The sequence below is a fragment of the Musca vetustissima genome, unplaced genomic scaffold, assembly GCF_032173495.1.
Source record: "Musca vetustissima isolate MV318-11 ecotype Yass unplaced genomic scaffold, APGP_CSIRO_Mvet_v1 utg8861, whole genome shotgun sequence".
Lineage (NCBI taxonomy): Eukaryota > Metazoa > Arthropoda > Insecta > Diptera > Muscidae > Musca > Musca vetustissima.
Genome location: NW_026885577.1, coordinates 652 through 26,354, shown reverse-complemented (window position 1 = coordinate 26,354; position 25,703 = coordinate 652). Strand labels below are relative to the sequence as shown.

At 36.6% G+C, this 25,703-nt stretch overlaps 1 protein-coding gene across 1 annotated transcript in view; it reads right to left on the bottom strand.

Annotated features, from left to right (window-relative positions):
- Positions 1-23,686, bottom strand: part of LOC133332819 (octopamine receptor beta-3R-like) — a gene marked incomplete at its 5' end in the record, with an annotated part of 49,401 nt that extends 25,715 nt beyond the window's left edge. Inside the window, 5 exons of the mRNA XM_061541190.1 lie at positions 1,379-3,863; positions 5,130-5,301; positions 5,384-5,659; positions 23,351-23,551; positions 23,629-23,686. Of these exons, the coding sequence (XP_061397174.1) occupies positions 1,379-3,863; positions 5,130-5,301; positions 5,384-5,659; positions 23,351-23,551; positions 23,629-23,686 (3,192 nt within the window). The remainder of the gene's footprint in view (positions 1-1,378; positions 3,864-5,129; positions 5,302-5,383; positions 5,660-23,350; positions 23,552-23,628) is intronic.
- Positions 23,687-25,703: the final 2,017 nt, after the last annotated feature.

The window sequence follows — 25,703 nt, the reverse complement described above, 5'->3', positions numbered from 1 at the left end:
AGTGGCGAAGGGCCTCATCGTCATGTATGACGAATTATGGATCTATGCCTATAAATCCGACACAGAGCAGAAATCGACAATTTCGGTCGAAGCAGAACTAAATCCAACGAATTTATTGGTTAAAGATTCGCTTCGAAGCAAACAGTTGGCTGTTTCCGTTTGCTTCGGATGTCTTGAGATAAATTAGAAAATCGAATAAGATGAAACGAAAAAGTTGCATTAGCAATAAGCGGGATCTCACACAATGTATTGATTGATAAAAATCTGAAATTTATGGGTCATCCGCCATAAACCCAATGACTAGAAGATGGGGTCCCTGGACAGGACTAGGGAAATAGGAATTGATTGGAAGAGAACTTAGAATGTATCAGTCGGCGTTGTCGGCGTTGTAGCATGAGTTAGTACAAATGGAATTCTTTGCTGCCACAGTTGTGTATTTTTATTTGTGATATTCTCATTGGGTCATGGTACTTGCAGGGTACAAGGTGAATCATTCTGCAAAATTTGCGAATTATAATCGATGAGGAGCACTTGTAATGGCTGCTGATGTTGCTGTGTGACATTATTGCATTCAGCCACATAGGGTAATGGTTTCATTGAGGTTGCACTTTCGAGGTGGGTTACATTTTCATGGCGTTCCGATTCGAGATTACTTATATCAATACTACTAAGGCTGAGGCGTCCGAGACGGAGGTCACATGAGACCTATGGCAGATCAATTTACATTCATTCTTCGGTTTTTAATATAAACAAATAAGAGCAACCATAAGCTACTACTACTGGTGTCGAAGTTAGATTTCTAATTAAGCCAAACTTGCGAATTATAATTTATGGGATCTTTTATTTGTGCGGTACACTTGTAATTGATGCTGCTGTGGCATTATTGCATCTAGCCGCATAGTGTAATGCAATCGTGGAGAATAAACAAATCGTTATGGGTCACCATTTCATAAAGATTCTGCTCAATACTATGTTATTTAGAAATTGAACAAGCACCAGTTACTCCAGACGGCGAAGTTAAGTTTTCAATAAGGCAAGGCCATTTTTAATGTAACCTACGTATCTACGCCTGATGTGGGCCTTCAATATATAAACATTCAAGGGGTACCGTGTATATCAACATATCGAAATGAAGAACATGAGCCAAGTCGCATGCTGGGTGTATCGGTCCACTTCTTCTGGTACCTTCCTAAAAAATAGTCAACATATTCTTCAATCTCTAATAAAACTAATCGATTTTCAGATTGCACCTACATACCTTCTTTAAAAATCTCCAAAAAAATATTTCTTTACTTAGGATTGTTTACAAAATATCCCAATCACAAATGATAACAACAATAAAATAAATTAATGGTAACAAAATAGGTTTTGTACTTACTTGCCGAACTCGTCGATACCCGTCCCATGGGTATATAACTTCGACTATCGCTATTGTCCTGCGAAAAGTTAATGACATTAACATCATAGGTGACCACGGAGGCTTGACGTTTGCGCACCGTCTGGATACCCTCATAACCGGTCAGTAGCGAGCTACGTTTGCGTCCACCACCACTAACAGAGGTAGTCGTGAGTGTTGTTTCCGGTTCACTGTCAGGACGTTGATATAAAGGTGATGCTAAGTCTTTCTCCTCTCCTGTTAAAGAACCGCCACTGCCGCTAAGGCCATTGCCGGCGGAACCACGTCGATGTTGTTGCATTGAGGTGGCCGGCGTTAGGGTGGAATCTAAAATAATTTCCGGTTTGGGTGAAATGTTCGTTGGTTGTAATGTGGGTTCAAGTTGTTGCTGTTGCTGGGTGATGGGGGCATTGGTGGTTGGTGATGCAGCCAGTGTGGTAAAAACATCCAGGGACACGGTGGATGTGTCACTAATAACAAAATGCTGATGATGATTTGTTGTTGTTGGTGAACTGCTTAGGGGAAACATGGGCTGGGTAGCCGTGGCGGTGGGTGGTGGTGAAAGAAAATATACATTTATGCTATTGCCTCCCACAAGGCTAGGTGTTGCCGAAAATGGTGATTGGCCCAGGGTGTTGGGACTCCGACTAACCGGCAGATTTATGGCGGAATTAAAGTTTGGAGTTATGGGTGGTGACATTAGGAAATTACTGCTGTTTTTGTTCACCAAAATCTGATCGCTTAGGGTGCTCATACGCTGCTTAATGGACTCTTTACGTAAGGTGTGACTGGCATCTGTAGATTTCTGGGATTTGTCGGGTGATTCTTTGTGAAAAGACTGTTCGGTGGATGGGAAACTCAGAGAACGAAATAATTCCACCAGCTCGGAACTGGATTTTTGTGAACTTTGTGATTTTTCGGGTATGGTGGAATTGTTATCGGACTTAAAGGCCTCCGGTATAGAGGCATCCATTAGGGAGGAGGGTGATAGCGAAGGTGGTGGGGTAGAGGGCAACAATGGGGAATCATTGGAGGTTATGTCCTTGAGGAACGATAAATCATCAGGTCCAACTTCTTGCACGGTATTTGCACCCAAATCGATCAGCTGGAAATGAGTTGGCGGAGAATGTCTATTGTTCGAGTCCTGCTCTCTTGCTTGTGGTTCATCCATTTGCTCTGATTGTTCATTGAGAACATTTATGTCGAGCAGAATATCTGGGGTATTGTAACGGCTGGTGGAATCGATGCTATCACCGAAAAGCCTCGGCAAATAGACATCCGAATCTGTGTCACTGTGTTGGCGGGAACGCATATCACGTTTCCTCTCCTTGAGTCCACCATTATAGCTGTGGGAGAGTTTACGATTCCGCGATCTTTTGAAGAGTTGGGAACGACTTGATTTAATCTCTTCGGAATTGGCTTGATGCCGTTTCTTTTCCAGCGAAAAACATTCCGTGCTGGAACGTTTGGTTTTCGCGAGCAGAGATTTTAAATTAAATCCCTTACTGCTAACCTCTTTGGGGGTGGACTGCACGGAACCCTCCTTGAGGGAATCCAAATGTTTTGTCTTTTTCACCTTCACATCGTCGTAATTTTTAAGGAACTCTGAGTCACTGGCGACAAAGGGTTTCTTTGCCCCTGAGCCAGCTGCCTGGCTCCGTTGGCGATTTTCACCATTTTTCATGCGTATAAAATCAGTCTCACTCAAGGCTGGATATTTATTGCCCGAAAAGAATTCTTTGTTGTGTTCGTGTTGTTGTTGTTGCTGCTGTTGTTGGTTATCACTGGCCTTTTGCAATTGACCCGCCTGTCGTTTGTAATACAAATAATTATCTTCAATAAGACGTTTAAGCTCTTTATTATCCTCTGAGAGGGGTATGAGGGTTGCAGGAGCGGCAGTTTGTTTTAATTTTATTAAATAACCGTTGCTCTCGCTGTCATCACTGTGGAAATGTCCCCGGCCACAATCACTGCCACCGCTACCACCAAATATGCTGTGGTATTGATCGGAATCACAACCAGAGTTTCTATAGAAATTTGAATCCTGCTGCCGGCGTAGAGAATCCCTACTGGAGGCAGAGGCATTTGTAAATTGTTTAACACCGTTGCCGCCACCACCACCGCCATTACCATTCCCATTCACCTGAGGTATGGGTATGGCAATGCTTTGCTGTAAGGGTGAGTCATTTTTCATATCCTGCCAAATTTGCGGATTATAATTGATGAGATCCTTATTGGTGCAGGGCACTTGTAATTGCTGCTGCTGCTGTGTGGCATTATTGCTTGTGGCCGCATAGTGTAATGCTATCATTGAGGGTGCACTATCGGTGTGGGTCACCTTTTCATAACGTTCCTGTTCGAGATCACGTAAATCAATACTACTACGGCTAAGACGTCTGGGTGGTGGTGAGGGCACCCGTAACTCATCGCATTCATCTTTGTCATCGTCATCGGTTTGTGGTATCTCCTGTAATGTACGGTATGGATATAAGTGAGTGAGTGTGTGGGTGTGTGCGAGATAGAAGAGCAGATAAAGCCGATTAAAGTGTATGCCATGTTTTCAGGTCAAAAGGGAAATATTGAAGAAAAACCCTTTAAGTGTGGGATTCGGTTAAGTTTACGATAATACCTAAAAGTTCCCTATGAGCTACAGAAGACTAAGAGGTGCTCTAAAGATTATCGAAGTACAAGTGGTCTCCTAAAACCTATTAATGAAACGGAGGTCTGAAGATTTTCTTGGGACTATTGAAGACCAACTGATTTTCTATAGACCAATGAATATCTTCAATGGACTACTGAATTCCTAAAAAATACTTTTACCACAAGACAGTCTCTTGAAAAAATATACGTCCCTTGAAAAAATATTCTTTAAAAAAATATACGTCCATTGAAAAAATATTCTTTAAAAAGTCTACGTGCCTTGAAAAAATATTCTTTAAAAAATATACGTCCCTTGAAAAAATATTCTTTAAAAAATCTACGCCTTGTGGTAGTCCCTTGAAAAAATATTCTTTAAAAAATCTACGCCTTGTGATAGGCCCTTAAAAATATTCTTAAAAAAATGTACGCCTTGTGATAGGCCCTTAAAAATATTCTTAAAAAAATGTACGCCTTGTGATAGGCCCTTAAAAATATTCTTAAAAAAATGTACGCCTTGTGATAGGCCCTTAAAAATATTCTTTAAAAAATCTACGCTTTGTGATAGGCCCTTAAAAATATTCTTTAAAAAATCTACGCCTTGTGATAGGCCCTTAAAAATATTCTTTAAAAAATCTACGCCTTGTGATAGGCCCTTAAAAATATTCTTTAAAAAATCTACGCCTTGTGATAGGCCCTTAAAAATATTCTTTAAAAAATCTACGCCTTGTATAGGCCCTTAAAAATATTCTTTAAAAATCTACGCCTTGTGATAGGCCCTTAAAAATATTCTTTAAAAAATCTACGCCTTGTGATAGGCCCTTAAAATATTCTTTAAAAATCTACGCCTTGTGATAGGCCCTTAAAAATATTCTTTAAAAAATCTACGCCTTGTGGTAGTCCCTTGAAAAAATATTCTTTAAAAAATCTACGCCTTGTGGTAGTCCCTTGAAAAAATATTCTTTAAAAAATCTACGCCTTGTGGTAGTCCCTTGAAAAAATATTCTTTAAAAAATCTACGCCTTGTGGTAGTCCCTTGAAAAAATATTCTTTAAAAAATCTACGCCTTGTGGTAGTCCCTTGGATCCATACTTACCTCAAAATGACTTATGGCACTATGAGTCTCTTCTCTCGTTAGGGTTAATTCACATTCACTGGGATGTAAATAATTCAAATTGGTGGGCTGTTGTGTATGGCCCATATGTACACTATTTAGCAAAATGTTGGAACTAGTGCGGCTTAAGGCCTTCCGTTGACGTACTGCCTCTCTGCAATGACAAACAACAAACGAACATATTTCAAAATACATACTTACATACATTCCCTTCTAAATTGCCCCCTCATACTCACTTGTATATACGAAAATACATAACCAACATCACAATGCCGGGTATCCAAAAACTAACCGAACTGGATATTAGGGCATAGGCTTTGTTCACCACAAAGGAACATTGATCGGGATTCTGGGATATTTCCTCTAAATGTTCAGCCGTTGTATACCAACCCAAAAATATTGGCGTAAAGGAGATGAGAGCGGGCAGTATCCAGACATTGGCCAGCATAAAACAAACGGTTTTGTGTGTCATATTCAGTGGATATTCCAGGGGCCGGACAATGGCATAGTATCTGTAGGGGTTAGAAAGAGAGAGAGAAGGAGGAAGGGAGGTGAGTGCTACATGAATTGATATTAAAACGAACATTTAGTGACACAAATTGCTGTTGTGGTTTTTCAAAATTGACATGGGGTTTTGTTATTGTAGTTGATATGAAAATTTCGATATTACACAGGACTACAAATATGTTTGTATTTTAATACAGAATAAGAGTTAAAATCTAATAAAATACCCTAAGAATGGTCTATGGTCTTTTGTTCCTTTAGAAAATATATTTTAAAAATCCACGCCTTGTGATAGTCTTTTCCTTTAGAAAATATATTTTAAAAATCCACGCCTTGTGATAGTCTTTTCCTTTAGAAAAGATATTTTATAAATCCACGCCTTGTGATAGTCTTTTCCTTTAGAAAATATATTTTAAAAATCCACGCCTTGTGATAGTCTTTTCCTTTAGAAAATATATTTTAAAAATCCACGCCTTGTGATAGTCTTTTCCTTTAGAAAAGATATTTTATAAATCCACGCCTTGTGATAATGGTCCTTGACATCCACGCCTTGTGATAGTCTTTTCCTTTAGAAAATATATTTTTCCTTTAGAAAATATATTTTAAAAATCCACGCCTTGTGATAGTCTTTTCCTTTAGAAAATATATTTTAAAAATCCACGCCTTGTGATAGTCTTTTCCTTTAGAAAATATATTTTAAAAATCCACGCCTTGTGATAGTCTTTTCCTTTAGAAAAGATATTTTATAAATCCACGCCTTGTGATAGTCTTTTCCTTTAGAAAATATATTTTAAAAATCCACGCCTTGTGATAGTCCTTTAGAAAATATATTTTAAAAATCCACGCCTTGTGATAGTCCTTTAGAAAATATATTTTAAAAATCCACGCCTTGTGATAGTCCTTTAGAAAATATCTTTTAAAAATCCACGCCTTGTGATAGTCCTTTAGAAAATATCTTTTAAAAATCCACGCCTTGTGATAGTCCTTTAAAAAATATCTTTTAAAAATCCACGCCTTGTGATAGTCCTTTAAAAAATATCTTTTAAAAATCCACGCCTTGTGATAGTCCTTAAGAAAATATCGTTTAAAAATCCACGCCTTGTGTTGGTCCTTAAGAAAATATCGTTTAAAAATCCACGCCTTGTGGTCCTTAAGAAAATATTTTTAAAAAATTCACGTCAGGCTATCAAACGATGTGGATTATTTTAAAAATATTTTTTCAAGGTGTGAATTTTTTAGTAGTATAACTTGTAGGCATTTATTGTACAATAAATCTTTTTTCAACATTTTCATTTCTTTGTATTTTTAAATCATTCATCATTTAATAAATCATTTCGAAATATTAATTAATTTATTTCTCAACAATTTATCAATTAATAAAAATGTTATGGCCAGTCATTAATTCCAATGGAACAGCTGTCATTTATTTCATTTTCCCCAGTTACGGATTTCATAACAAATCATTACCATTGCAATTGTTCAGCATTACTCCTCTTCTCTTCCGATTGGCGGAATGTGTTCCCTTATTTAACGTTAATAATAAATAATTCTTTTCAAATTGATATTTCCATAATTCGTTAATATTTTTTCTGAGAAGGAAGTTGAAATAAATTTATCCGCAAAAAAGAAAAAAAATGCCACCATTAAAATAAATGCCATCGCAAGTATTAATTTCAGTTTTGCCACAATGATATTGCCGGTAATAAGAATTGTGGTAAAGACAAGCGAACGCACGCACACACACACTCTCATAGTCCTCATTTACACGCACACCAACATCATTATGCACTTAAAGTTAAACCAAAATTAAAATACTTTTGGCAAAAATGTAATGATTAATGGTTCCCTTAAGGCACAGCCATGAACAGCCAGCCCCATTCATTCTCCTCAACATCACTCCGCTTTGTCTTATACGGACGAAGGCGAACGAACACACATACACATGCAAGCAATTATACAAATATTATGATAAGAGAAATTCTTGGGCAAATATAAAGAAATTTATTTTTTGACTCCGCAAGGCACTCAAATAATTTGTCTAAGTTCATAAGAACTTCGAAAAAGAAGATTAAAGTTTTATTTCACATATGCATATATTAATTATGAGAGAAAGTTTGCAGTTCGTGGGCTTTGACTGCAGTTTCCAATACTTCGAATTGGAATAATGAATATTTTTTTAAAGGACTATCACAAAAAATCACTTGAAAAAATTTACGCATTGTAATAGTCCTTGAAAAACTATTCCTTAAAAAATCCACGCCTTGTAATACTTACTTACTTAGCTGACTTGTGACAGAACTTTCGTTCCATAAGCCGAGCTTGGAAAAGATTTCCAGGCGCTTCGGTCGGTCTTTTGCGCAGTTTTTCCAATTTGAAATACCATTTTCGGCGATGTTGTCTTCGACTTGATCTTTCCATCGTATTCATGGCCTTCCCCTTCTGCGTGAACCATCAGCTGGTTCGCTTTTATATGCCTTCTGGGCTGGGGCATGACCTAGCCAACGTAGTCGCTGCAGCTCAATACGTCTTACAATGTCGATGTCCGAGAATATCTGGTACAACTCATGGTTCATTCAACGGCGACCGTCAAAGATCGGCCCATAGATCTTTCGGAGAATTTTCCTCTCAAACACTCCATGCTTCAGATCCATATAACAGCACGGATAGTATCAGCGTCTTGTAGAGTGTGGGTTTGGTCTGGCGGGAGGTGTCCTTGCTTTTGAGTTGTTTGCTCAGACCATAGTAGCATCGGTTGGCCATTACTATCCTTCTCCGAATTTTAAAACTGATGTCATTCGTTTTGATTATGGCGGTACCAAGGTATATAAAATCTTTGACAACCTCGAAGCTGTAGTTCTCATGTTCCACAGTTGGTCCGAGTCTACTGGATGTCTTGCGCGTTGATACCATCATCAGTTTGGTCTTCTTCCGTTTACTGCCAGTCCACCAGACCCACCGAATTTAACTGCTGATCTTGTGCCAGTTAAAGTTATCCCGCATAGCCGAATTAATTTTGCAGGAATGCCAAACGCAGACATGGCTTTAAATACCTCTGAATGGATAGGACTGTCGAATGCGGCTTTATAGTCGACGAATAGGTGGAATGTGTCGATGTGTTTTTTGAGGGTTTTTTTTCCAGAATTTGGCGCAGAGTGAAAATCTGGTCAATGGTGGATTTGCCAGGTCTGAAGCCACATTGGTATGGTCCAATAATGTCATTGAACATTGGCTTCAGTCGTTCAGGAGGTATTCTTCTTCCTATGGAAGACCTTGAGGTATCTTTCTTACTATAGGAGAGCTGCATGCAATTTTCTTCCTACAGGAATGCTAGAAAGTTGGAGGTATTCTTCCTCCTATAGCAGAAGTGTTATCCAGCGTATAGCACTTTATATGCGATGGGAAATAGACTTATTCCTCTATAGTTGGTACATATCGTCTTGTCTCCTTTTTTGTGAACGGGACACAGGATGCTGAAGTTCCAATCATTGGGCATGCATTCCTCTAGCCAAATTGTACAAATCAGCTGGTGCATGCTCCTGACCAGGTCTGAAGCCACATTGGTATGGTCCAATAATGTCATTGAACATTGGCTTCAGTCGTTCAGGAGGTATTCTTCTTCCTATGGAAGACCTTGAGGTATCTTTCTTCCTATAGGAGAGCTGCATGCAATTTTCTTCCTACAGGAATGCTAGAAAGTTGGAGGTATTCTTCCTCCTATAGCAGAAGTGTTATCCAGCGTATAGCACTTTATATGCTATGGGAAATAGACTTATTCCTCTATAGTTGGTACATATCGTCTTGTCTCCTTTTTTGTGAACGGGACACAGGATGCTGAAGTTCCAATCATTGGGCATGCATTCCTCTAGCCAAATTGTACTAATCAGCTGGTGCATGCTCCTGACCAGCATCCTGATTAATTGCTTTAATGACCTCATCTTGGCTAGGTGGTATACATTCTATACCGTCATCCATTATTGGTTCTGGGGTATCCTCTTCACCGCTACTATTTGATACCAGAAGCTTTAAAAAATGCTCCTTTCAGATCCTCAACACGATGTCTGTATCTGTCACCAGGTTTCCTTCTTCTTTCAGCATCAACATCGTCATCATCATCATCTTTACCATGAAGTTGTATGTGTGTGGAGAGGGTTGTCAAAGAATCGTTGAAAGTGTTGCGGATACGAAGTACGATAATAAAGATACTCTATTTAACTGTTTTAAAAAAGAGGGGTCGCACATTACCACTACACTTGAGTTGTAGTCGACGAAATCAATTTAGATGATCTTTTAAAAAATGCTCCTTTCAGATCCTCAACACGATGTCTGTATCTGTCACCAGGTTTCCTTCTTAATCTCTACAGAAGGATGTGTCTGCACCAAAGCCATCGGTTTGGTGTTTTACCCGTTAGTAGAATTTTCGGACTTCATTCTGACTCCTGTATATCTCGGTTTGCTCACGCTCACGTCTTTCTTGCTCTTTCTGTTTTTTTTTTTTTTTCTGAAAATACGTTTCTCTTCTCTCCTTTTCTCCCGATAGTTCCTCATCCCATTACGTGTTGCTACTGTCCGCAGGGTTGCCCTATACGCTGCGTTTTTCATATCAGTAGCATTACGACACTCCTGATCGTACAACGGATTTCTTGATGGTGGTCTTTGGTACCCAAGTGTTGTTTTTGCTGCAATTTGTAGGGTGTGGGCAATTATCGGCCATTGTGCTTCTATATTATTATCGGGACAAGGGGTGCTTTCGTCAAGTAGTTGGGTAAGTTGAGCGGAGTAGGCAACTGCTATCTGTTGTGTTTGCAGCTTTTCGATGTCAAATTTCCGTGTTACATTAGATTGCACCTTTGCTGCAACATTAAGACGGATGCGTACCTTGGCTGCCACAAGGTAATGGTCCGAATCGATATTCGCTCCCCGGATCGATCGGACATCTAAAACACTGGATGAATGCATTCCGTCCATCCCAACATGGTCAATTTGATTTCTCGTTTTTCGATGCAAGTGGCCTTGTGTTTATCGAGATGCTTGAATCTGGTACAGTTAACTACCATGTTTTTTGTTGCCGCGAAGTCAATAAACCTCATGTTGTTGTCGGATGTTTCTTCATGGAGGCTGAATTTTTATGACTTTGGGGCCAAAGATATTTTTCCTTCCGATTTGTTCATTAAAATCTCGTAGCAGAATTTTAATGTCATGGCCAGGGCAGCGGTCATATGCAGTTTCTAGGCGCTCGTAAAAAATATCTTTGGTCTGTTCATCTTTGTCTTCCGTCGGGACATGGACGCAAATAAGACTGATGTAGAAGAACTTTTATACGGATTCGCTCATCTATTGGAGTGAATCTGGAGACGAGGTCTTCCTATTAACCATAAATCCGCAGTAAAATTCATGTCTCGTTTCATGGCAGCTATAATACAGGGCGTAATCATCTGATTTACTTACGCCAGTCCCTTTCCATCGCATTTCCTGTAAGGTAATAATATCGGCTTTGTACTTCTTGAGTACATCCGCCAATGCGAACATTGCGCCTGTTCTGTACAACGTGCGCACATTCCAAGTGCAGATTCACAGATCATGGTCCTTTGGTTTTGTTTCCTTTTTCTTTGCTTTTTCATAGTAGGAGGGGGTCCCCGAGTGTGGGCAACTAATCCGACGCCTCAACCCATTTTTTTAGTTCTCATGGGTGAACTCGCGGCACATATTAGCTCATGTGGACACTGGACGCGGGGAGGTCGCATTTCCTGTAAGGTAATAATATCGGCTTTGTACTTCTTGAGTACATCCGCTAAGGCGAAAACTGCACCTGTTCTGAACAAGGTGCGCACATTACAAGTGCAGATTCGCAGAGCGTGGTCCTTTGGTTTGGTTTCCTTTTACTTTGCTTTTTCACACTAGGAGGGGGTTTCCGAGTGTGGGCAACTAACCCGACGTCTCAAACCATTTTTTTTTAGTTCTTATGGGTGAACTCGCGGCAGATATTAGCTCATGTGGACACTGACCGCGAGGAGCTCAGTTTCCACAATTGAGATGAAAGAGGGACCAAGATAACCCTTGACTTCGTCATGTTAAAGCCAATCAGAGCTTTAGTCATTTAAAAAAATATTTTTAAAAAATCCAAGCCTTGCTATAGTCTTTGAAAAATATTTTTGAAAAATCGGAGCCTTGTGTCCGTGGCTGCTTTTTTGCGGACGCTGTCATGATTTTTTTTTTAGGTTTAGGTTATATTAGGTTTTGTGGAAAACTATATCATACAGGGTATTATGTCTTTGTGCATATATAACAGGCAAAAATATATATATATACATATATATATATATATATATATATTTCGTCCGATTTTATGTAAATGGTGCATCAATATCCCTATATATCATTCGATTTGCACGAAATTTGGCATAGCGTACTGAATTGAGTCTAGAATGATGTGTGCAAAGTTTCGTAAAAATCGGTTCAGATTTAGATATAGCTCCCATATATATTTTCGTCCGATTTTATGTAAATGGTGCACCAATGTCCCTATATATCATAAGATTTGCAAGAAATTTGGCGTACTGAATTGAGTCTAGAATGATGTGTGCAAAGTTTCGTAAAAATCGGTCCAGATTTAGATATATCTCCTATATAGATTTTCGTCCGATTTGATGTATTTGGTGTACCAAAGTCCCTATATATCATTCGATTTGCGCGAAATTTGGCATCGCGTACTGAATTGAGTCTAGAATGACGTGTGTAAAGTTTCGTGAAAATCGGTTCAGATTTAGATATAGCTCCCATATATATTTTCATCCGATTTTATGTAAATGGTACACCAAAGACCCTATATATTCTTCAATTTGCACGAAATTTGGATTTATAAGTAAATGAAGAACTCAAAATGTGGCCGAATGCACAAAACATACCGAAATAAGTATAACTTAACATGTAACAAGTTTGGATGAAATCGGTTTAGATTTCGATATCTTGCTTTAAATTTATTTACATAATATTGTCCCGTAGTAAGAAGCAACTCAATATCTGACCAAAATTTCGTATAGGTTGCAGAATGACATGTTTAATTTCATGTTAATGGTCCTTCAAAAATGCAACGTTTGTTAGGATTCCATCTGATGAATATACCTAAAGTGGTGAAGGGTATCATATAGTCGGCCACGTCCGACTTTACTACTTTCCTTACTGGTTTACCCTGACTTAGCTAAATTAAAAACAATAAATCTTCGCTCTAAGCTTCAGTTTTTATTTCCACAAATAAATGTTCCTCATTAACCAAAAACCACCACACACACTAAAAAGATTAATCCCCAAAAAAGGACATTCTTCTGTTTTAAATCTCTTAAAACTAAATCCAGATTTATTATTTCTATTTAAAAAGTATCAACATCTCTCTTCTGTTTAAAAAAAACTTAATCCTATGTTGGTCATATGACCCAACATGAAAACTTGTATGAAACAAAAAATAATAATCTCTCTCAACATATCAACTTTACCGCCAAGATAATATTTTTCCAAAATGAAATCTAAAATAAAATCCCCTTTTCGGGATAAAGGTCGACTTCACGTCAGGTATGAACGAATTAACATAGCCAAAAATTCCAAAAATTGTTAAACCAAACAATCTTTGTTATCATAGGTCGTTTTGGTTGGTCTATGTTTTGCTTGGCTAAAACCAAAAACAAAAAAAGGTAACATAAAAATTCCATTTCCCTCCTGAATGAAGACCGTTATCATCAGAAAAAAGGGTCGTTGCTAAATCTCTTCTACTTCGTAGTTATGTCTGACTGACTGTTCAATCTTTTGCACTTTAAAACTGGAAATTGTTTAATGAAAACATCAGCATCAACATCGTCATCATCATCATCTTTACCATGTATGTGTGTGGTGAGGGTTGTCAAAGAATCGTTGAAAGTGTTGCGGACACGAAGTACGATAATAAAGATACTCTATTTAAGTGTTTTAAAAAAGAGGGGTCGCACATTACCACTACACTTGAGTTGTAGTCGCCGAAATAAATTTAGATGATCTTTTGAAAATAAAATCTAAAATCTAGTTACGAAGTGGTACAGACAGACTACGTCTGTACTTTTGGTGTGGTTATGATACAGATTTCAGAACATTCCCTGTCTCCTTGTATCAATAGATTTGATATCAGATTAAAAGTCAACCGTCCCATATTTATCTACTGACACTTTTCAGATAAATCAATTGGTCCATTTGACCGCCGATAAAAATAAACCGATAATAATCAAAAGAATTATGTTCATTTGTATACGGTTTCGTGATGTTAGCTTCATAATTGGGAGCTCTAGAGCGGCTAGAAAAAGGTACAACAAAATTTTGGACCATTCCATCCCCAAAACATACATCCATAATTGAGGTATCTAGAGGGTCCTGAAAAATATAAGATTTTGTGGCGATTGACACATAACTGCAACCTGAATTTTTATTACATATTGACAGAGAGAAGAACACACACACACTTGATCGATTCAGCTAGTCGATATATGCTGATCTGTATGCGACTAGGACCAAAACTGAATTATCCGGGCATTCTGTAGAACCTTTAATACTTAACAAATTATACTATTACTAACGATGTTAAGTTCGGTTGGGCAGGACCTTGAACATTCTCAAAATATCGAATAATAGGACTACCGTTGTATGGGGCTATGCCAAAACAGGAATCGATATTGATCATTTTTATACCCTTCACCACACTGTGGTACAGGGTATTATATATTTGTGCATATGATTGTAACAGACAATAAGAAACAAGATAGACTAATGGTTCCTTTTGGGAATATGCATAAAATCACATTCTGAGTCGATTTATGCATGTCCGTCCGTCTGTCCATGTTAAATTGTAAACGAAGTACAGGTCGCTTTTATGATCCCAATGAGATAAATTTAGCACAGTTCACTTATTTCGCCCCAAGACGAACCCTATTAAAAATGGAAAAAAAATCGGTTCAGATTTAGATATAGCTCACATATATATTTTTGTCCGATTTTAAGGAAATGGTGCACCAAACTACCAAAGATTGGGCGATTGAGACAAAATTTTGCACAGCGTATTGAATTAGGTACATATTGATGTTTACGAAGTTTTGTGGAAATCTGTTCAGATTTAGATATAGCTCTCATATATAGTTTCGTCCGATTTTATGTAAATGGTGCACCAAAATATCATTGTTTGGGCGATTGAAACAACATTTCGGACATTTTACTGAAATAACAACAAGTTGACGCCTGTGAAGTTTAGTTGAAATCGATTCAGATTTCGATATTGTTATATATGCATCTTTATTATAGACACCTATTTATTTCTTGTACAATTAAGCTTTTGTCATAAAGCTTTTATTATGTTATGATGTTATCTTTTGCTTCTTTCCTTTTTCATAAATAAAACTAAATCACTTATTGAGTAATCTCCAACCGAAGTGTTTCAATACATCACATTGGCGACGAGGACAAACAAGTGATTCGTATATACGAACAAGTGTAATTACACATTAAAAAGAACATAAGAATTAAAGAATTTATTTTATGAAATTTATAATTGGTGTATTATACCTTAAAAAATCAAGCAAAATAATCTTGAAGAAGCCATTTTTCTAAATTAATAAAAAAAAAATCTAAAAAGAACAACAATTTAAATTTACATTAAAAATTTTGTGCAAAAACGTATAAAAAAACGAACAAGTTCAACTTTCATTACAAAAACAAAAAATATATATAATAAGTTGAAATTTAGAAAGACTAACAAAACACAAATTGATGATATTCAGTCATTATGCCAGACAACGTACAAAACGGAACCGTTATGATTTACCATCCAAACAACATTCCTCAATTTCCCCCCCGGAACGAATCGTGGCTATTATGGAAAGAGAAACTTGATATTCATTTCGCCGAAATTAATTGTGCTGAAGAGAATGCGAAGAAGGCTACTCTTTTAAAATCAATAGGACCAATTGCATATGAAACACTGCATAATTTATGTAGTCCAGATGCACCAGTTTCCAAAACATTTAAAGAGCTTTGTAATTTATTGAAATCACACTACACACCACCAGTGATTGTTTTTCGAGAGAGAAAAAGCTTTCATTCAGCAGTACAAAGTGAAAACGAAACGGTAGCAGATTGGCATGCGAGAGTAAAGAAATTAGCGCTCTCTTGCAAGTTTGGAGACAATTTAAATGCTTTTGTTCTGGATCGTTTTATCATGGGGATAAACAACAACATATTTGAGCGACTTTGTGAAGAAGACGAGAAAATAACAATTGATGATGCTCTTAGAAAAGCTCTTATCATGGAGATGAAGTTGGTCGCTAAAAATAATGATAATCAAAACATACAAGTGGGACACGTCAAGGGAGGTAAATACCGAAATAAAAACACCAGTAAACAAAATAAAAACATCAAATCAAATAATTATGAAGGGCAATATGGGAAGAAACAGCCGAATAGCCAAAAGAAGATAAACGGTGCCTGTTCCCATTGTGGTTGGCGAAACCACCATTCAACTGAATGCAGATTTAAACAAAGTAAATGTAATTTTTGTGGCAAAATTGGCCATCTAGCCTCGGTTTGTAGAATTAAGGAAAAAGCTGTAAATTATGTATCTGAATCTGATGTAGATAGTGACGATTTTACTGAAAATACATCTAATGAATTTTCTATTTACAGTATTAAAAATGATAAATCTTGTGGCAATTCAACTGAGCTTTACAAAGTTTCTATTAAAATAGATGGAATTCCCATTGAAGTGATGTGTGACTCTGGTGCTCCATGCAGTTTAGTATCAAAAACATTTGTTGAAAATTTAAATAAAAAAGTAATTCTAAAACCCTGCAATGATCCATATGTTGATTACAATGGAAACAAAATAAAAGTGTTAGGAGAATACATTGAAAACGTTGAAGTAAATGGTATAAACAAAAAAGTTAAACTTATAGTAACAAATAATAATAACAGTCCTTTATTTGGAAGAAATTTTTTAAGAAATTTTAATTTTGAACTTGTTCAAGTAAATTCTGTTGACTCTGAGCAATATTCTATTATTATTGAAGAAATTAAAAATGAGTTTCATGAAGTTTTCAGTAAGGGGCTTGGAGCTTACAAATTCGGTCAAATTTCGTTGTCCATAGACAACAATACGAAACCCGTATTTTTTAAACCACGTTCTGTTCCTTTCGCATGGAAAGATAAGATAGAGAAAAATTTGAGGGAGTTAATAGCTTGTGACGTTTTAGAACCAGTGGATCATTCAGAATGGGGTACACCGCTAGTACCAATTTTAAAACCGAATGGTGACATCCGCATTTGTGGTGACTATAAGGTTACCATAAATAAATATTTATTGGATTTTAAATATCCTCTTCCGTTAATTGATGAAATTTTTGCTTCTCTTCAAGGCGGTCAGCTGTTTTCAAAACTAGATTTATCTAGTGCTTATAACCAATTAATTCTTGATGAAAAATCACAGCTTTTATGTACGTGGTCAACACATATTGGCACATTGAAAATGAAGCGTTTACCTTTTGGTATAGCTGCCATATTTCAAAAGACAATGGAAAATCTTTTACAAGGTATACCATTCGTAGTTGTATATCAAGATGATATTACAGTCTCAGGTAAAAATATGAAAGAACATATTCGGAACTTAAAATCCGTATTAAATAAGTTAATGCTGGCCGGGTTTAAATTGAATTTGTCTAAATGTGAATTTTTCAAAAAAGAAATTAATTATTTAGGATTTACCATTGATAAATTTGGCCTCAAGAAAAATAAAGAAAGAATTGTTTCAGTTATTAATGCCCCCACCCCTAATAATGTTTCTGAGCTGAGAGCATTTTTAGGTATGGTAAATTATTATGCAAAGTTCGTAAAAAATTTTGCAAAACTTATGATTCCTTTATATCAATTATTACAAAAAAATATAAAATTTAAATGGTCTAAAGAATGTGAAGAAGCGTACCAAATTATAAAAAAAGAAATTACGTCTGACAAAGTTTTAATTCATTTCAATCCAAAATTACCAATTTTCCTTACGACTGATGCCTCTGATTTTGCTGTAACTGGTGTTCTTTCACACAAACTTGATAACGTTTTTAAACCTGTAGCTTTTGTTTCAAGGGCTTTGTCAAAAGCTGAGCAAAAATACAGCACCTATGAAAAGGAAGCTTTAGCAATCGTTTTTAGTGTTACTAAATTAAAGCAATATTTGATTGGAAATCATTTTACATTAAAAACAGATCATAAACCATTAATTTCTCTATTTGGAGAAAATAAAGGCTTACCAGTAATGGCTGCGGCGCGTATCCAAAGGTGGGCTTTTATACTTTCAGGTTTCAATTATAAGATTGAACATGTCAAAGGCGAATTAAATGAAGCTGATAATTTATCGAGAATGCCTCAACATATACATAAAAACATTGATAATACCAATGACAGTGTTACATTTGTAAATTATATTCAAAAAGAAAACACTTTAAATCTCGATTTTATGGATATATCAAGAGAAACTAGACGTGATCCTATACTTTCAAAAGTATGTGAATTTGTAAAAATGGGTAAACTCAAACAGCTCAAAGATGAAAAGTTTAAGGCCTTTGTTTTAAAAGACTCTGAGTTATCTGTAGACCATGATTGTTTGTTATGGGGTTATAGAGTTATCGTACCTACAAAATTGAGAGAGTTAGTACTCCAAAGTTTACATGAATCTCATTTAGGCATTGTTAAAACCAAAGCTTTAGCCAGATCGTTTGTTTGGTGGCCTAAACTCGATGTAGATATCGAATACTTAATTAAGTCGTGTATTCCCTGTCAAAAACTTATGGCTAGTCCAGAAAAAAGTTTTCTTATACCATGGACTCCAACAAGCTCAGCATGGCAAAGAATTCATATCGACTTCGCAGGTCCAATTAAAAATTATCATTTTCTTATTGTCGTAGACTCGTTTTCCAAATGGGTAGAAGTATTCAAAACCAAGGAAATCACTTCCAGTTTTGTAATTTCAAAACTTAGGGAAATTTTTTGTCGTTTCGGTATTCCTTACACGATTGTCAGTGACAACGGCAGACAATTTGTTTCTGAAGAATTTAAAATATTTACTTCAAACAATAAAATAAAACATATTCTAACGGCTCCTGGGCATCCAGCCACAAATGGCCAGGCTGAAAATTTTGTGAAAACTTTAAAAAAATCTATTTATGCGAACTTATCATCTGGAAGAAACGAAAACATAGACATTGTTTTAAATCGTTTTCTAATGGATTATCGTAATACTCAACATAGCTCAACTGGCGAAAGCCCAGCAAAGCTTTTCATTGGAAACTCAATTAGAACTAGATTTGATATAATTAAACCACCTCTTGTTAGAGACAAAATCATAGAACAACAAAATAAAAACATTTTAAATTATAATGGTAAGAGGATGGTTGCGTTCAAAAAAGGTCAAAATGTTTTTATACGGGATTATACAAACGCTAATTCAAAGTCTTGGGCCCCTGCTATCATAAAAGATAAGACAGGTCCACGATCATATCAATGTATTCTCTCAACAGGAAGAATTATAAAAAGACATACTGATCAGATTAGGGCAGGTGTGAATGAGAATAGAAATATTGAAACTGACGAAGAACATAAAAATGATTTATCCGATTTACCATCGTGCTCACATGGAAATTCCACCAATCAAGCTGTTGAAAAGTCACATGTTAATAACGAAGTAATTGTAGAGAAATTAATTCCTAATTCTGGATGTAATAAAAATGTAGACAATGATAAAAATACTGAAATGTCAAATTTAAATGAAAACAATGATAATGGAAACATATCTTCAAGGGTGCTAAGACCTAGAGTAAAGAAAACATATACTTAATTATACAAATTTTATATTGTAATAGAACTGAACTGTTATTGAATTAATCATTTAAATTTATAATTTTTCAAATAGTATATTATTTTCTGTATATAAATTGTTTATATCTTATACATAATTATTGAATTTATACTCTTGAACTTATACAAACATTATAAAAATTCAAATTTAAGTGGAGGCGTGTTATATATGCATCTTTATTATAGACACCTATTTATTTCTTGTACAATTAAGCTTTTGTCATAAAGCTTTTATTATGTTATGATGTTATCTTTTGATTCTTTCCTTTTTCATAAATAAAACTAAATCACTTATTGAGTAATCTCCAACCGAAGTGTTTCAATACATCACAGATATATAGTTTTGTTCGATTTTATAAAAACGGTGCCGCAATCTCCCAATGTGTATCCGATTGAGACAAAATGTTGCACATCTTACTTCATTAAGAACAGATTAAAGTATGCGAAGTTGTGTTGAAATCGGTTCAGCCATAATTAGGTTGGGGAAATAGAAATTCATTACCTTTTCGGTAGATGGCTGTACTGATAGATTTCTTCTAAAGTATCGATCAAACAATTTTAGATTTATATTCGTTGAAAGGGTGACGCTAGGCCACACACATCTACAGTGATACACCAGAAACTTCGAGAGCTTGATTGCGAATTTTTAATGCATCCGCCATGCTGTCCGGACTTAGCACCAAGCGATTATCATCTATTTCTTGAATTGCAAAATTTCTTTAATGAAAAAAATGGTATCTAGGGAGGGTTGTGAAAGTCGACTACTATAGGTTTTTGGAAATAGAGAGCAGTACTTGTGTGAGAGAGGCATTATGAAGTTACCTTACCTTGTAAAAATTGGTGCAGACTCAGACAATTTCCCGATATATATTTTCGACCGACCTTAGGTTAATTGTGCACCAAATACTCAACGGGTGTTCGAGTGAGTGTAATACTGCACAGTGTCCTGTGCTGCAGCATATCGAATAACATGTGTCACGTTTACTTTAATTCGTTTTACATGAGTTTTTCCATTGTACACAAACGACTCTGAATCAGCCGTGTTAAGCGGTTCTCATATAGATAAATATTAGATATTTAAGTTCGTCTAATTTCATGTCGATGTTCCTTCAAATGCGACGTCTGTCAGGATAAATATGTAGAATATGTCCAATGTGGTGAAAGGTATCATATAGTCGGTCCCGTCCGACTTTACTCCTTTTCTTACTGGTAGGTAGTGTGATTTGACAGGCAATGAGAATACAAAATACCAAATTGGAGCAGAAAATTTGGTTGAAACGCGTGTCTCAAATTCCCGAAATTCCCAATATTAGGGGTACTGTTATATGGGGGCTACCCTGAAATGTGGGTCATTGTAATAAATGTTTGCTACGGAGATGTGTTCTAATATGCGAATCCAAAATACAAAATTACAGACAATTCGGTTGAAATACCAAATATTGAGTTGTACCATTATATAGGGGTTTAAGCAAAACCTGGACTGATATATCCCATTTGCAACACCAATGGATCGATCACCTTATGATGGAGGGTTTAAAAATGGAACGATAGACGTGAATATTTTGCAGTCAAAGTTCGTGGTTAAGCACCTTGTCGGACTACAACTTCTAAATGTGTCAAACCAACTGTCGAAGTAATTTTTCCACTTCCATTGAAAAAAATTGAAACACGGCTTTTGAAACCTTCAGTTACCACGCATTTTTTCTTGATAATTGTGGAAAAATAAAGAACTCATTATGTAGCGAGTCTAGGCTGTATGTCGGATGACTCACCACTTCACCGCATGGCATCTTCTTTTGTCTGTTTTGTTTTTATACCCTTCACCACACTGTGGTACAGGGTATTATGTCTTTGTGCATATGTTTGTAACAGGCAAAAATAATCGAGATAGACCCATGGTTCCTTTTGAGAATATGCATAGAATCACTTTCTACGTCGATTTATGCATGTCCGTCCGTCCGTTTGTCTGTCCATGTTAAATTGTGAACAATGTACAGGTCGAATTGGAGGAAATTTGGCACAGCTCATTTGTCTGGCTCAAGGACGAACCCTATTGAAATTGGGAAAATCGGTCCAGATTCAGATATAGCTCCCATATATATCTTCGTCCGATTTAAGGTAAATGGTGCACTAAAGTCCATATATCTTTCGATATGCACGCAATTTGGCACAACGTACTTAATTAAGTCTAGAATAATATGTGCAAAGTTTCGTGAAAATCGGTTCAGATTTAGATATAGCTCCCATATATAGCTTCGACCGATTTTAGGTAAATAGTCCACTAAAGTCCCTCGAAATCTTTTGATTTGAACGAATTTTGGCATAATGTACTGAATTAAGTCTAGAATGATGTGTGAAAAGTTTTGAGAAAATCGGTTCAGATTTAGATATAGCTCCCATATATAGCTTCGCCCGATTTTAGGTGAATAGTCCACTAAAGTCATTGGAAATCTTTTGACTTGCACGAAATTTGGCACAGCGTAATGAATCAAGTCTAGAATGATGTGTGAAAAGTTTTGAGAAAATCGGTTCAGATTTAGATATAGCTCCCATATATATCTTCGCCCGATTTTAGGTAAATAGTCCACTAAAGTCCTTGGAAATCTTTTGACTTGCACGAAATTTGGCACAACGTACTTAATTAAGTCTAGAATGATATGTGCAAAGTTTCGTGAAAATCGGTTCAGATTTAGATATAGCTCCCATATATAGCTTCGCCAGATTTTAGGTAAATAGTCCACTAAAGTCCCTCGAAATCTTTTGGCTTGCACGAAATTTGGCTCAGCGTAATGAATAAGGTCTAGAATTATGTTTGCCATGTTTCGTGAAAATCGGTTCATATTTGGATATAGCTCCCATATATAGCTTCGCCCGATTTTAGGTAAATAGTCCACTAAAGTCCTTGGAAATCTTTCGACTTGCACGAAATTTGGCACAGCGTAATGAATAAGGCCTAGAATGATGTTGCCAAGTTTCGTGAAAATCGGTTCAGATTTAGATATAGCTCCCATATATATCTTTGTCCGATTTAAGGTTAATTATGTACCAAAGTCCCTATATATCTTTCGATTTGCACGAAATTTGGCATAGCGAAATGGATTAGGTCTAGAATGTTGTGTGTTAAGAGAGCTTCTATATACATTTTCTCCCGAGTTTTGGTAATTTTGTCCCATTGTAAGAAGCAACCCTATATCTGAACAAATGAAAATTTTAGTATAGGTTGCAGAATTCGACGTCTGTTAGCATTCATATGTTGAATATACCCAAAGTGGTGAGGGTATCATATAGTCGGCCCCGCCCGTCGGAAAGCGATACGACCCATTTGGCTGTTATATTTTTCATATTCTAAACCGCATTTGATGGCCATCTCAAGCAAGCCTCTACTTTTGCTGGTAATATTTGAACATTGATTGTAATAATATGTGTTAGCACACAAAAATGCTATAAAAACTTTTATCTCAAAAATTGTGTAAATTTAGTGCCAACAAAATAATAAATGTTTAAAACAAAGTAATAACTTTTAAATCTACCACCAATATACTCGCATAATCCCCTATAGAATATCCACAATTTAACTTTATATACCTTTTAACACTTCCATATAATACTCCAATGGTTTTTTGTTGTCGTAAAAACACAGTATCAATTTGTAACTATCTGTAGCTGGCGATGTAAGTATGTGTGTGTGTGTCCACATATTTATATTTACATTGTAAGTAAGCAAAAGCCTGTTGCTTTCGCTCAACCCAAAACAACAACAACAAAAAGTAAAAGTAAATTAAACAACAACAACTCACCTGTCCACCGAGATGCAACACAAATGCAAAATACTGGCTGTCGAAAAGTAAACATCCAGACTGTTGTAAACATTACACATGAACGGTCCGAACATCCATTTGCCACCGGACAGCTCCACAGACGCATTAAATGTCATTGCACAGAGGGCAACCAGCATATCCGCCATGGCCAGTGACACGACAAAGTAATTTGTTATGACCCTGCAGAAGTGAGGAGAAAAAGAAGAAGGGGAAGAAGATGAAAAGGATGTAATGAAAAAATAAACAGGATTGATAACTTTTGATATGCAGATGATGATGATGATGATGACGATGTTGATGCTGCTGACGAAGAATCTGGACAATGTAAAGAACAAAATATATTACAAATTCTTTTTGTTGTGACAATGGCACAAAATAAATTGAAGTGAAAGGTGGCGAGAAATGCAAAAGAAATTGTTGAGCAAAGGTATGCGAAATGTCATTCTTGTGGACATGATTATTCATATTTTTAAAACCAAATATTGGATGGACAACATTGATACATAAATAATTCATTTCAGAATATTTTCTGAAAAAAACTAAATTTTTAACAAAACATTGACATCGTTTAGAAAGATCTTAGAAGATCCAAAGGGCTATAACATGGTTTTACGGTTACGAAGGGGAACAAAATCTCAATCGTCAGACTAACTTCCCTTTTTTCTTACTCTCTAAGATCATTTACACATAAGAAGGATTCTCACCATGACGTACCACCATGTGTTATGTTGTTCAAAGTTACATGAAAAATCGATTTGCAAAAGGCTGGAGATTTATACTCCTTTTAGCTCGTCTATATAGACTCTCTTCAAATCGATAACACTCATGATCTTCGGATCTTATATAGTCTTTTATAGCAGTCTCCCTTCATCTCATCCATAAAATACTCTTTGGCCTCCAAAACGTCTATAAAGAGTCTCCTAGATCTTCATTTCGACTCTAAGATACTCACTGTCTGTAGACGACTCTTAGTCTTTCAGATCGCCTACCAGACACTTTGATCGATTAAAGAAAACTCTATACCGATAATGAACGTCTATAGAATACTACCTACTCTATATAGACTCCCTTCAGAACGTACATCAGCTCGTCTATAGGATACTCTCTTCAGCTCGTCTATAGATGACTCACATCAGCTCGTTTATAGAAGACTCCCATCAACTCGTCTATAGAAGACGCCCTTCTACTCGTCTATAGAAGACTCCCATCACATCGTCTATTGAGTCTGTAGAAGACTACTTTAAGTTCGCCTATAGAAAACCACCTTAAGTACCTTGTGCTTGCCTATAGAAGACGTCCTTGTGCTTGTCTAGAAGACTACTTTAAGCTCGTCTATAGAAAACCACCTTAAGTACCTTGTGCTTGTCTATAGAAGACGTCCTTGTGCTTGTCTATAGAAGACGCCCTTCAGCTCGTCTATAGAGACCCCCATCAGTTCTTATTTGGAGACTCCCTTCAGCTCGTCTATAGAAGAATCCCTTCATCACGGAATACTCGGAATACTCTTTTCATGTTGTCTATAGAATACTTCCTTCAGCTTGTCTATAGAAGGCTCTCTTCACCTCGATTATAGAAGACGTCCTGCTGCTCATCTATAGAAAATTTTCTTCAGCTGGATTATGGAAGACTCCTTTCAGGACGTCTATAGAAGACTCCCTTCATCTCGCCTATAGAAGGCTCCCACCACCTCGCCTATCCAGCACGTCTATAGAAGACAACTTTCAGAAGACTCCCTTCAGCCCCTTTATAAAGGAATCCCATCAGTGTCTTTAAAAGACACCCTTCAGCTCGTATATGGAAGACGCCCTTCGGCTCGTCTATGGAAGACGCCCTTCGGCTCGTCTATGGAAGAATCCCTTCATCTCGGAATACTCCTTTCATCTCGTCCATAGAAGACTTCCTTCAGCTCGTTTATAGAAGACTCCCTTCAGTTCGTTTATAGAAGACTCCCTTCAGCTCGTTTATAAAGACAACCTTCAGCTCGTCGATAAAGCCTCCCATCAGTTCATCTGAAGACTCCTTGCTATAGAAGACTCCCATCAGCTCTTCTATAATAAAATTCCTTCAGCTCTTCTATAAAAAATTCCTTCAGCACTTCTATAGAAAACTTCCTTCAGCTCTTCTATTGAAAACTTCCATCAGCTCGTCTATAGAAGACAGATCGTCTACAGAAGACACCCTTCAAGGGCTTTCACAGGTTGTCTACTTCAGCTCGTCTTTAGAAGACGCCTTCACCTCGTCTATATAGAATCCCATCAGTCTATAGAGGATTTCCTTCCATAGAGGGTCTCTTCAGTTCGTCTTTAGAAGAATCCTTTCTGCTCGTCAATAA